General features: G+C 39.7%; 3 protein-coding genes and 1 pseudogene across 5 annotated transcripts; 2 read left to right on the forward strand and 2 right to left on the reverse strand.

Moving 5' to 3' along the window:
- Positions 1-113: 113 nt before the first annotated feature.
- parp16 (poly (ADP-ribose) polymerase family, member 16) lies at positions 114-4,268 on the forward strand. Of its 2 annotated transcripts, none has more exons than XM_084671446.1 (7): positions 114-618; positions 1,170-1,366; positions 1,518-1,655; positions 1,995-2,201; positions 2,390-2,561; positions 2,674-2,815; positions 3,341-4,268. In XM_084671446.1, the coding sequence occupies exons 2-7, from the start codon at positions 1,178-1,180 to the stop codon at positions 3,474-3,476; spliced, it is 984 nt and encodes a 327-aa protein (XP_084527572.1). In that variant the 5' UTR covers positions 114-618; positions 1,170-1,177; the 3' UTR covers positions 3,477-4,268. The 2 variants fall into 2 exon arrangements, with proteins under 2 accessions (XP_084527572.1, XP_084527571.1); XM_084671445.1 differs by having other exon boundaries at positions 594-643.
- Positions 4,269-4,883: 615 nt separating this feature from the next.
- LOC146259051 (cysteine-rich motor neuron 1 protein) lies at positions 4,884-6,391 on the reverse strand. Its single transcript, XM_084671876.1, has 4 exons — positions 6,064-6,391; positions 5,563-5,650; positions 5,130-5,325; positions 4,884-4,943 (listed from the first exon to the last, which is right to left on the reverse strand). Exons 1-4 carry the CDS (start codon positions 6,389-6,391, stop codon positions 4,884-4,886), a joined length of 672 nt encoding a protein of 223 aa, XP_084528002.1.
- A 1,605-nt stretch (positions 6,392-7,996) lies between these two features.
- LOC146259052 (UDP-glucuronosyltransferase 2A2 pseudogene) lies at positions 7,997-11,581 on the forward strand (annotated as a pseudogene). The gene is made up of 2 exons (XR_014729661.1): positions 7,997-8,283; positions 9,423-11,581. The product of XR_014729661.1 is annotated as a UDP-glucuronosyltransferase 2A2 pseudogene (transcript).
- Positions 11,582-11,635: 54 nt separating this feature from the next.
- Positions 11,636-12,638, reverse strand: LOC146259053 (calcium homeostasis modulator protein 5-like). The gene is made up of 2 exons (XM_084671447.1): positions 12,147-12,638; positions 11,636-11,906 (listed from the first exon to the last, which is right to left on the reverse strand). The coding sequence occupies exons 1-2, from the start codon at positions 12,606-12,608 to the stop codon at positions 11,787-11,789; spliced, it is 582 nt and encodes a 193-aa protein (XP_084527573.1). The 5' UTR covers positions 12,609-12,638; the 3' UTR covers positions 11,636-11,786.
- Positions 12,639-13,448: the final 810 nt, after the last annotated feature.

Consider the following 13,448-nt stretch of genomic DNA (forward strand, 5'->3'; position numbering starts at 1 on the left):
ACTCGCAATTTCACCTCACACTTTCCCGCCTCTCTGCATACTCCACTGCTCCCCGCGGTGCTGATTTTAAAGCCATATGTGGTTTAATAGACTATGTAGTATGGAAGAAAGAAAAAACTATAGGCTATTATTTATTTCGAAGATAACTCCCATATTTTCAGTGAACTTGACTTTTGTTTTCATCATCACCGCAATGGTAACAGCATAGGGATATCATCAAAGACATTTGGGGCAAAAACGTTAACTCATACTTAGGGACGTGCATATTAAATAGCCTAGTACAGTATCAGCCGATGGGTCGCTGGCAAGAAATAGCCAAGACGGCATGAGAGAGAGAGAGGGTTCGGTGTCCTAACATTTTATCCTGCCCGTCAGATTGTGCTACCAGCACACCAAGGTCAGGGTTGGTGTTTGCGCTACTACGTAAGTACATTTTGTCAAATGTAGGACGAATCGACAGAACACCGGGAATACACATCTCCACCAAAGCCATAGAAATGGCTCTCATCTCCACAGACTCCGGATGCTGTCGTCATCATAAGCTGCCAACATACCCGGATGTTGTGACAGTAAAACAACTCAGGAAGCGAAGCATGTCTTGCTATGCTTAAAACGAATGTAAGTTTGTCAGTAAGGGATACAGGTATCGATATTTGCTTATTCTCATTAACATGATGCAAGTACGTTTGGTTGTTAATGAACGTAGTCTTTATTTCGTTTTGTCTCTCTCTTATAAAAACTGACGCTAGCTAGCGAACTGTAAAGGTACCAGACCTACAGCTGGAACTAGCTTGTCCAGCATTTCTGGTGTAAAATCGTGGTAACTAGATCATTTTTTCCACGTTAGAAATTGTTTTGTTTTATGTCAGCAGTCTAGATTTATTCAACTAACGAACTAGGGTGATTTAGTAGTGGTATACGTCATTGCAGAGACAGAGTGGAATGCAGATGTTAGAAAAGCTACATAGCTGGCTACATGTCCTGAGTGTATTCTCATATTATTTTGTGAGTAGTTAGAGATAATAGTGATTCCGGACTTTCCTGATGGCTATAGGCCTAGACTATCCTTGCTGCTACACGATTTTGTGATTATACATAAAAAAAAAGTTTTTAACCCCAGTGTACACGTATGTTAATTTGTAAGTTTACACCTTATTCTTTGTTTTCAGTGTTGGGAATGCAGCCGCCACTCCCAGCTGACGCTGTCAGAGAGCTCGTGTGCTCCTGTCTGCACAGGGACCCCGTAGCAGCAGACCTGCGCTGCAGCCTTTTTGTTGCAGCTGCTCAAAACTACAAGCGAGATTCAGTGCTAAGACCGTTTCCACCTAGATACATTAGTGTGGACAGCAAGGAGTTTGATGAGTTGGTGAGCAATAACACAAACACAAAATGTACTAGCGTGAGTTATTAAAGCTTTGGTACACAGATATTTAGTGTTTGCAGCATCTAAGTATCCTATCTTATTATACTACATAAAATTAGTAGTTGCTTAGTTTTTCCATTTTTTCCCTCTCCAGTTAAGGGAAGTGAGCTCGTTGCCTGGACTGAGGGAGCTGGTGAGGCTGAGGCCTGGTGAGGGAGACCAGCATCTGGCTCTCGTTCACTGGGTTCTTTCCTCCAAAAGCTTTGCTGTTAAGACACTACAAAAAGAAGAGGTAGTAGCCAATCATTTGAATTTTCCCCTTGTTCTGTTTACCTCATATATTATGGTGCATATTATTGTATGTACAAAATACATTATTATTAAATAAGAACTCCCCCACAAAAAAAGGTAGTTTTCTAAGCAGTTGAGTTTCCCTTCGTTGTTCTGTTCAGATACATCTACAGATCTACAGAATTCCTTCCAGATTTCAACAGAACAACTGTTTGGCCACTATTTCTTTTGTGTGGGAGTTCTTAATAATTGACATTAATTCTTAATCATATATCAAATGTTTTCCACAAATTATTTGATTTGTCCAATTTCTCTGGTCTTGCCTGCTGAACTGAAACAGTATGCTAAACTGTATAACCTGACTGAGAGTGAGGGGACTTCTGCGCCTGTGCCAGACTTCCTGTTTGAGCTGGAATATTGTGACCAAATGAAGGCAAACTTTGAGAAGGCAAGAGATGGACGAGACACTTTCTATGCATTCCATGGCAGCCGCTTGGAGAACTTTCATTCTATCATTCACAATGGGCTACACTGTCACCTTAACAAGGTTAGTTTTGTAAAAGTAACCACAACAAACAAAAAAACAGTCCTTCTATAATGTTAGTTGTATGGTTTTTCCCAATACCCACCTCACTTGATTTCATGCCTGTATACGGCAATCAACACACTTTGGTACTGATGGAATGAGAGTGGAAATTGGAAGCCTGAAAGCTGTTGTATGTGACTTTCCTATAGACCTCACTATTTGGGGAGGGAACCTACCTCACCAGTGACCTCAGCATGGCTGTACTCTACAGTCCCCATAGCAACGGGTGGCGGGAAAGTCTCCTAGGACCCCTACTGAGCTGTGTTGCCATGTGTGAAGTCATCGATCACCCAGATGTAAAGTGCCAGGTTAAGAGTAAAGGTATGCAATGGAATGGCATGCTAGCTGCTTCACAAACAGATAGTTTGCATGTCAACATGTGCATTATTGTTTGTGTTGGTCTTAAACTCAGTAAATCCCAAACTGGTTTCAGACAAGACCGTTGATCGTCAGCGCTCCCGGGCCAAAAACAGTGAAGGAGGGGAAGTTCCTCAGAAGTACTTTGTGGTCACCAACAATCAGCTGCTGAGAGTCAAGTACTTGTTTGTGTACTCTCAGAGAAGACACCTGTCCAGGTGAGTCCTGATTAGGATAGAATAGTGTAATACTCCTTTAATACCAGGCGTACTTAGGAGAGTAGAATTGCTACATGAGAAGCACAGACTAGGTGTCATTAAGACATTATTTTATCCCATCCCAATCCAAAAGGTAATAATTCAGTTGAAAGGCCTGTATAGGCACTGCTGTAATTGACTGTAGTTGAGGGAGTTTAAATGTTATTATTGCACGGAGGTGTTAATGTTTTTGTTCACCTACATTAAATTCGCTAGCTACTATGATCAAGACCTTATGTATTGTAGTAGTCTTTGTTCAATGTGCCATGATAGCTGATATGAGGTGTCTTAGCAATATGGCTAATATACACGTACAGACTCTAACTACCAAAATAAGCAGAACTATGCACTTATAATCCTTGATCTTTTTATTGTACTTTCATTTTGCAGGATGTTTAAGTCACTTTGGTTTAGAGCATCTGTTAAAAGAATACAATTTAATGTCGAGGAGCAGTATTGTTGACGTTTCTGTCGGTTTGATTTCAGACATTCCCGCGGCACCTCATGGTTAGTCAGACATCATTTTGCCATTATGATGAGCCTCTACCTACTGTTGCTCATATTCATCGGTGCCTTCAATTCCACCACCTTCCTGTCCTTTTGGCAAAGACTGTTCCGGTGACACGACAGAGGACATTCCTCCTCAGTGCCTTTGCCTTACACAGACAATCAAGCCAGAAAGACAAGAGGACATAACATTTTAACTCTGGTTCTCTTCCTACATTCACTGTTATCACTGCAACATATTCAGATGATCTCATCATGTAAATTAAAATCACCAATTTAATTAAAAAATAACTCTGCAGACTATTAAGACTAGACCGAAAAAAGTTACATCTGTATTTTAGATTTTTGAGGGATGCAGCTAAATATAATTGACATGGCACAATATGTTGACCTGCATAAGGATATTAGTATGAAGGGTTTGGTTAAGTGTACTGTACCTACCATACTTAGGAATTAATCATTAAATATATTAACAATGTGATTAATCTAGCTACGCCTTTTATTTCAGTATGATTGAAACTGCCGAGACGTTATCACTTCTGCACTCCTTTTATATGATGTTCTATGTGCTTCTGATGTCTGGAGTCTTATGCACCATGTGACTCAATTTGATTTCAAACGAGAAAGTCGGTTGAATCAGCCCATTTCTATATATTCTTTGGCCTTTTGATCACCTGCATTTATTGAACACAGGTTCTTTTTTTTCTTTCCTTGAACCATAGAGGGTATAGTGAATAGATTATCACCATACATTTTAAGTTCATTGTATTTATTATAAATGTTGTATTGAAATTAAAGGAAATCTCCTCTAAGGATTTCTTGTTAAGGTCAGTCACGTTTATGTTCATATAGCGTATGCTTTTGGATCCCTTATATATTTCTTGAATAATAAATCTTTGAACTAAAAGGTGCCTTTTACTTTTCAAGTATACTCATGCATTCAAGTTAGCTGCAAAATAACTACCTTTTTTTCTGTATTATAAAACATGTAGAAACAAGAAACACGTTTATATGAAGATTTGAAGGACGGAGAACAAACCTGCCTATTGTTGCCTGCCTGGTCTAGTTTTGTAATAGCAGGCTCATAAACAGTCTGTTATTCAGTAACTATTGGTTATGTGAGACTGTTGTGGGGAACACTGTTTAATGGAGAATATTTTATTGAAATGTGAGAATCCCTCTACATCATCTGTAGCAACTACGGTTAATGAAGCTCAGACAGTTGTAGTAAAGGTCAAGTAGAGTTTAGTTGCAGTTGTGATAAACACAATGAAATAACAGCACACTGCAAATCTACACTCAATTTGGCAAGTATGAGGGCTACATAAAAGTCTAATATTATGATATTATAAAACTGTCTAATTATGTTTGTGATAAGTGTACAAATTCATTTGAAAGTAGATCAATGTGTAAATCATTATCAAGTTATACCAATACAGTTTATAAAAATAGCTGCCATCTGTTTTTTTTGCTACATTTCAGTGAAGGTTCACAACTAGGACATTTCTTTAGTTGCAAAGCATCAGTTTGCTGCATTTGGGCAGGCGGGCACGAAGCAGAGAAAGTGTCCTTGAATATTTGTCTGTCGGGAGAAGAGAAGGAAAACACGATTTCATAATCATATCATGTGACCAGGAGAGTTCCACTGAAATCTAAAAAGCTCCAAGTTGGCCAAGAGTGCAAATAAGCATATTAAAATGTTAAAAAGTGCTTGCGATAAAACGTGAGAAAGAAGCAAACAGTGAGATGGTTTTGGTAAGACACTCACCTGCAAGTTCTGGTGGCAGATAGGGTTATGGGGGGCTAGCATGTGGTTGTGAACACACCTCCCAAAACGATGCAAGCAGGACGGGTCAGAGGGAGGACATGTGTGGGAACAGGAGGGGGGTCTTAGCACCACACAGCTGGAGCAGGAGGTGTGCTGGCAAGGGCCTTGGCAATATTGCTTTTCCAGCAACACTGACCTACAGCAGACACACAGATTTGTTTTACATTACATTTAGTCATTTAGCAGACGCTCTTATCCAGAGCGACTTACAGTAAGTACAGGGACAATCCCCCCGAGGCAAGTAGGGTGAAGTGCCTTGCCCAAGGACACAATGTCAGTTGACTCCACACATCTGACTCCTTTACCATGATGCTAAGAAACTTTGTGGGAAATAAAATGGCTTTGTGATCTGTTCCTGTGTGCATACACCCACCTGGCTGAGCAGATCTCTGAGGGGTTGGCCTGGCAGTACTCTGAGGTGCACTCTGGGCGACAACTCTCCACATCCAGGGACTCAAGAGCTACAGCGAAAACATACAATGAAAAATACACAACTTCTGAATGGAAATGTATGGAGGAGAATGATCTTAAACCCGGTAAGTGTCATTATAAATAATACATTTATTACTTGACAATTGAAGTGTGTCGATGGCATGTCTATGGATAAGACCTCACACATGGGCAAGATAAGAGGTGTAATTATAGAGAAAGTGCTCTTGAATCAAAGGGAGCCTTGACCGCGCCATCATTTTTCACAGCTCATAAAACAGACTAAGTGCAATAATGCACAATTTGCATATTAAATGACTAAAGTGAAGAATCATGCCTGAAGGTGAAGCGTGAAGGCTGATTCATTATCATAACAAATCATTTTGAAATACTTTCAATGGTACTCTTCTGGTTTCCACTGCAACTTTGAAGAAAATGTTGTTACCTGCTTTACAGATTCCTTTTTGCTCTGCATCTGGTTTGCCATCAGTGGACTCTTGGTAAACACACACCAAACCCTTGTCACACTTGCCCAGATAGTCCCATGTTCCTCCACAACTCTCCCCGACTGTCCTGGCACACGCCGGGCAACAGCCACAGATGCCAGTTGTCACACCACCCTTGCACTGGAGTTTGAGGGCCCTGCGTGGAGCGCAGTGAATACGTTCACACGATGGGCAGTGGAGGGTCTGCAGGGTCTGCACCTCAGGGGAAGGGTTCTCTGACCCTAACCCTAACCCCAAAAAGGTTCCCACTACCATGAGCATCCACATCATTTACTTGTTGTAGCTGTTTCGACATAAGAAAACCAGACTTTTATAAGTTGGTCCTTGGGTAAACGTCACTGGCAGAACCTTGCAAGTTTATGAGCTTCCATACCTCCACCCCCATTGACAGCCAATGGATGAAGTGGTAACACAGTAAGTGTGTGTTGTCTAAATGTGCTGTTAATCATCCCCAAGTCTTATCTTTACAATCTCTTTGTTGTTTTCTTTTGTTTTCCAATATTTCTTTCTTTTGAACACTTTTAGATAAGTTTGGTCCAGATGTGAAGAGCGGTCCCTTTGTAATATGAGTCACATGACTATCGAAAGGGGCAATTCAGTCTGATCAGATAAATGACCTGTTTTTACTAGAACAAAAGGACAAGATTAAGACATGGCAAGTTATCTGATAAACCCTCAAGTCTGTGAGCCTACTGTACAATAGAATAGCCCTAAATAAAAGTGCCATAAATTGTCAAACAAATCATCTTTATTTTGTCGAACAAGCATTGAACTAGTGGTCTGCCCTCAGTGAATCAATTTTTTCAACCACGCAAAATATAAAAGTAAAATCGTTACCACAATAAACATTTTAAATTTCAGAAATCTGTATGAAATACATTACTACAGAACGTAATTCCACAAAAACTGATTGAATATCCATTTGATGCATGAATATTATTATCATTATCAAATAGTAAAAACAGCAGTTTCTCATCCTTGGTCCTTGGAACCCACTCTCCTCCTGCATATTTCCCTGCTCCAACACACCTGAGTCTAATGAGGGGCCGTTTCAACAATGCACCCCCATGTAATTTTTGTTTTGTATATCCCAGTATCAAATGATTCTTACTCTACATTGAGGGAATTAGTATGAATAAACAGAGTACATTTCATGCATGTGGCCCTTTCTTAGTCAGAGTTAGCAGTGGGTGCATTTCCTGGCAAGACATAATACAGCCATGCCCTGAAATGCATTTCCAGCCCTGCCCAGAAATGCACCCCCCATGTAATTTATGTTTGGTATATCCCAGAAAATCTAATTATTCAACCGTACATTGAGGGGACTAGTATGGGCCAGTGAAAACAGGAAAAACAGGAAAACCACACGGTCCTTTGACAAAACACAGGTGACATAAATTAGCAGATACTAGTGCTCTGGGCAGGCGGAGCATCACAGTTTGTGCAAGTTCTTCAGTGAGATTAATTGAAACACTTTCCCTGTTTTTAGTGTTCTTGGGTGCCAGTGTGTCAAATGTCATTTCATCATACAACATGAAAAGATAAACTACAGTGTATTTAAGCAGTGAACAATTTATTTCTGAAATGTGCGAACAAGCACAAGCTGGTAGTGTGCACATACTGACCAGATAAGAGAATCATTTACCACCAATGGCAACAGCTCAGTTATGTGTTCTTTCTGGGAACATTAGTATAAGGAACATTTATTTCCCTATTATGCACAATTAAACCTTTACAAGAAACAAGGTACTGTACATAAGATGTAAACAAGAACAATTTACAACAGAAAACTAGGTCAACTTTGCCCTATAACAACATTCATGTTACGGTTTTCTAAAATGTTACACAACTAGACGTCCTTGGACCTGAACACAGGGATTATCTACACATATGAATGTTTAAACCTTTCACCAAATTCCTTTGTAATCACCACACCAGAATCTTACTTGAATTCCACAACTCGTCAGCTTTGTGTATGGGCTCAAAGATTGGGTGTAACTGAATTCTTACAGTCGTCATGTGGGATTCAGAGGGAAGGAATACACCCTTTCTTGCTCTCACAAAAAATCATTGTTTAACTCTATGTCCCTCAAGAAGATAGTATATTTGACCGGAGGCTGGATAACTAGTAGCTTTGAGGTTATTTGAAGACTTTGTTGGTAAGTATAACATTTTACCTCAGAATGCAGATTTCAAAATGCTGTTATTGAACTTAAATCTGATTTACTTGAACTATTGTGTGTTTGTATAAAACAAACATTTTGTTCACTAAAAGTAAGGGAGGATAATTTATTAACTTAACTTTTGTATTGTTTCATATTAATAACCCTTGCGTAGAATTTGATTTGACAGCATATTTATGCCCCAAACGTCCGTACATATACAAAACAGAGTTGTTACGTCACCACCTGTTCACCAGCTAATACACCTAATGGAAGGATTCCGTACAATTAGCCAAGGAGCCCATATTTTACCATTGAGTTGGATAAAGGTTGGCTATGTAACTGATGTGGCAATGAAAACTCATCAGTTGATAACACCAACTCTTCCTAAGTTACTTCCTCTGTGTTAGCACTTTAACAACATTAAACATCTCAGGTAGTATTTTTGATCATTGATGAATGTTGAAAAGTGTGACAAATAGATGAGTGATTAGGAATTGTCAAAAGGTGGCTACCATGTACATCGATTATTGAGTACTAGTTGTGCTGATTGTTTTTACCTTGAGTCATTTAGCAGACACTTTTATCCAGAGTGGCGTTTTTAAGTAGTAATTGGTTTTACATGTATGTCATACAGTAGGAACTGCCATTTAAGAAGTTGAACATTTGATTATTTACATTTAGTCATTTAGCAGACACTCTTATCCAGAGCAACTTACAGTAAGTACAGGGACATTCCTCCGAGGCAAGTAGGGTGAAGTGCCTTGCCCAAGGACACAATGTCATTTGGCTCAGCCGGAAATCAAACTGGCGACCTTCAGATTACTAGCCCAATTCCCCACCGCTCAGCCACCTGACTCCCTATTGTATATTTGTAAACAATGTAAAGTGTAGGAAAGAGGGAAAACATAATATGGAGATTAGAAATGTGTATATGTATGTATCAGGTCAACTTTGCTCTACAACAAAAAACATCACGCTTTGAAAGGATTTACACAGCTTGATGGTCTTGAACCTGGATGTGATTGTAATCTAATCAGTGTTGCATTACAGATTTAAAAACATACCATTGTAAAATGTCGTTTGAAAAGACAAATATTGCTCTATAAATGATCCTTTTCTCCCTTGTATTTTAGTGCATTTCTATTGGAAGATTGAGATGTATGACCCAATCCTGGTTGTATGCGTGCTGCTCAGCATGATGCCCACTATTGATGGAGGGAAGATTCTAGTGTTCCCATTGGATGGGAGCCACTGGGTGAACATGAAAGTCCTCATAGAAGAACTACACGCCAAAGGCCACGAGATTACATTGATACGGCCTGAAGATAACTGGTACATTAAGGAGAAGTCTTCTTTCTACACATCTATCACCATTCCCAACACAGGTGGATTTGAAGAGGAATTCTTTTCCACATTTGTGTCCCGACAACTGGATATACAAAGACAAGGATTGTCTTTTTGGTCCCAGATTTGGTCTCGTATCAAAATTGAGATGGAGGTACACGAGCAGTTCTCCAAGTTCCACAAGAGGATGAGTGAAATGATTGTTGAGATATTTGAAAACGAAGAACTCATTCAATTTCTTCAGAAATCCGAGTTTGATGTGGTTTTAACAGATCCGAGCATCGGAGGGGGAACAATGTTGGCTCATCGTCTCCGCATCCCTCTTGTGTACAACGTCAGATGGACAATTCAAGGTGAAGCTCATTTTGTTTCTGCCCCATCACCTCTCTCATATTGTCCCTTTACTGCGACAAAACTGACTGACAAGATGACTTTCCCTCAAAGGGTCATGAATGTTTGGGCTTATACAATAGGGATTTACGTGATGGCCTCAATAACTGAACCTAATTATAAACCGTTAGTCCACCGCTACTTCGGTCCTGATGTCGATTACTCATGGTTTTTCCAGGAAGCTGATATCTGGTTGATGAGGAACGATTTCGTCTTTGAGTTTCCTCGTCCTACCATGCCAAACTTTGTTTACATTGCTGGATTTCAATGCAATCCTGCCAGGCCCCTGCCTCAAGATCTAGAAGAGTTCGTCCAGAGCTCCAAGGAGCATGGGCTCATTGTGATGTCCTTAGGTACGATAGTGGGACAGCTTCCTTTGGATGTAACTGAGGAGATTGCAGCGGCTTTTGCTGAAGTCCCCCAGAAGGTCATCTGGAGGTACATTGGACCAACACCCATTAACCTGGGTAACAACACCTTACTTGTGGACTGGCTGCCACAGAATGACCTTCTAGGACACCCCAAAACGAGGCTCTTTGTAGCCCATGGAGGCACAAATGGTGTTCAGGAGGCCATCTACCATGGCGTTCCCTTGGTGGGACTGCCTCTCGTTTTCGATCAGCCAGATAACCTTTCCAGAATGAGTGCAAAGGGAGCTGCTGCCATAGTGGACTTTTCCACATTAGACCGGAACACCTTCCTGTCAGCCTTAAAGGAAGTCCTATACAAGCCATCTTATAGGGAGAATATGCAAAGGCTTTCTAGGCTGCACAGGGACCAGCCAATCAAACCACTGGAGCGAGCTGTGTTCTGGATCGAGTATGTCATGAGACATAAAGGTGCTCCTCATCTGAGGACACAGGCCAGCAAACTGTCCTGGATTGTGTATAACTCTGTGGATGTGGCCGTGACTCTTCTGGGAGTGATGTTGTTTGCGACCCTAGCAGGCATTTCAATCATAAGGTTTTTCTGGAAAGTTATTTTTTGTACGAGGAAAGTGAAACATGAATGACAAAATCAAACCTGTGGTCATTGACAGAGAAAGAAATACAATAGCAGAATGTTGCCTTTTGACATACTAGTGTATTCTCATAATACAATTAATAATAATACCATAGAGATAGTAGATGATCAGAAATTATATTCACGAGGAGGGGTAATCAAAAATAATGAGTATGTATTTATCACACCATTGTTATTGAACCAAGGTTTCTGTTGGTAAAATTGTTTAAATTGTGCGTGCTTCATATTCGGATCTGTCATGATCTCCATGATCATCAATTGACAACAATGGAAAGGACTGTACTGCAAAGGTAATGCAGCTTTATACAGTTTTGTTTATGAGCTTAATTGTGTGACATTTGAAATGTCACACAATTATACCATATGTCATACAAATCTTGAAAGATATATTCTTACCCTCATTTCTGGTCAAGTTATCTAAACACAACTGGAAATATTGATCAAAATAGAGGAAAAAAGATTTTATTGATTTTCTTGTATATCTTATGTACATTTTCTTACTGTATTTTATGATATTCAAAAGTCTGTCACAGACAGAGAATTTCTAGAACTACAATAAAAAATAATTAATAAGTATCAGTTTTTTGTCATGTCCATGTTTGGGTTACAGGTTGGGTTAAACACAGGACGTCACTGCCCCCTATCCCCAAAAACACATATTCAAACCGCAGTCTTGAGGTATTATGGAGAAAACCTGATCTTTGCATCCTCTGCAATTTAACAAAAGATGACCAGTACAATCATGTCATCTCATAAGTGTTGTTGATTTCCTGGATTTCCTCTTCCTGCTGGCAGCTCTCTCTGATCACATACACTATGAGGCCCACGCAGATAAAGATGAGCAGAGCAATGCCAATCACCTAAAGCATGAACCATGAAAAAACACAACAGACTGACTCAGTGTTACAGGCAAAATACAAAAACGACAATAACTTTGACTTACATGTAATATACCATTGAGATTTGGAACGATTATTTCAATAGTAGCAATTGTAGATGTAATTTCACAACACACAGACAGCTAGTTTGAACTTTCCTTGATGAATCACACATTAACCCCCCAATCCAAAAACAAAACAAGCCTGTGTTTTTTTCCTCACCTGAGATTCAACAAATAATTCCTGAGAGTGAATCATAAGTTCCGGTAATGTGCCATCATCAAGGACTGGCTCACACCACTTCTGAGGTGCAGCTTTGTCAACGATGACAAATCTGCCACTCCAATCTGTCATTGCACAGGCAAAATACTGTCCATCGAGGAACAGCAAGATCAGCCACACAATGGGAGGGACGAGGCTTGATATAGACACAGTTATTGGACACCCTCTGTCATATCTGCATCCTTGTATTATCAGCATTAGCATGAAAGCCATGACAGCGGGAATGACAAAGAACGCAGACGAAAACAGACCGTTCCATTTAGGATCGCAAGGGCACTCAAACTCCAACTCCACTAACTTCTCCAAGCCCATGAGTATGAATCCAAAAGCCACATTTGACACAAGAGGGCTGTTGCCAAATTCACTCTTCAATCTTGAAAGCCATTGTTGTTTTCTTTCCATACTAAATGCTACATAAAAAGATATTTGTACCACAGAAAAACTCTGAGAGAAGGTGCACATTTGTGAACATGCAGAGATCAGTGATGCATGACTAAAAGTTTTTGTAGGAAGGTTTGCCCTGCAGACAGAGGACCACATTTCTGGTCTCATTGGTTCACATCAAAGGAAGGCGGACCCATTGTGTCTGCACTTATACAAGCGATTGGTTAACTGGGCATGACAGGCATGGGATCCTGTGAAATGTAACCATCCTGAAACATGGATGAGGGAGGGCATTAAAGTGGAGGGAAATATAAATACCAAAGCATTTAAATGTATATATGTCATTTAGAGAAATCATAGTGTAGGTACACTGAAAATGAAATGGAGCTTCAACAATCTTTTTTTGTATAGCACAACAAAATGTAAACTTTTTTTATGCTCTCTCTTCTCATGTAAGCAGTTATCCATGACACACAAACAAATGACCTATTCTATGAGGTATCTCCCATTACAAACTTGAGGCCCTCTTAGGTAATTTCTGAAGTGTTCATGGTGTTATAAATGTCTAAATCATTGTTTAGTTAGATGTACAGACAATAGAGGATGGAAGCAGTTTACAGTCTTAATTGTGTACCATTTCGGGAACATTTCATTTATATTTTTCTATTAATCCTTCAACCTTCCAGCATACATAGTGCCTGGACCTCTTGTGAATTTATAAATCAGGGCATTGGATGTTCATCGATTTGGACACTAGATGGCAGTATTAGGCTAACTACAAAACTGAACCAAGTAAAGCTAAAATAGATCAAATATAAACAAAAAAATGGTGGGTTTTGTTAGCATGAACAAAAATAG

Source organism: Hypomesus nipponensis, chromosome 14 (genome assembly GCF_054491055.1).
Source record: "Hypomesus nipponensis isolate SF chromosome 14, ASM5449105v1, whole genome shotgun sequence".
Classification (NCBI taxonomy): domain Eukaryota; kingdom Metazoa; phylum Chordata; class Actinopteri; order Osmeriformes; family Osmeridae; genus Hypomesus; species Hypomesus nipponensis.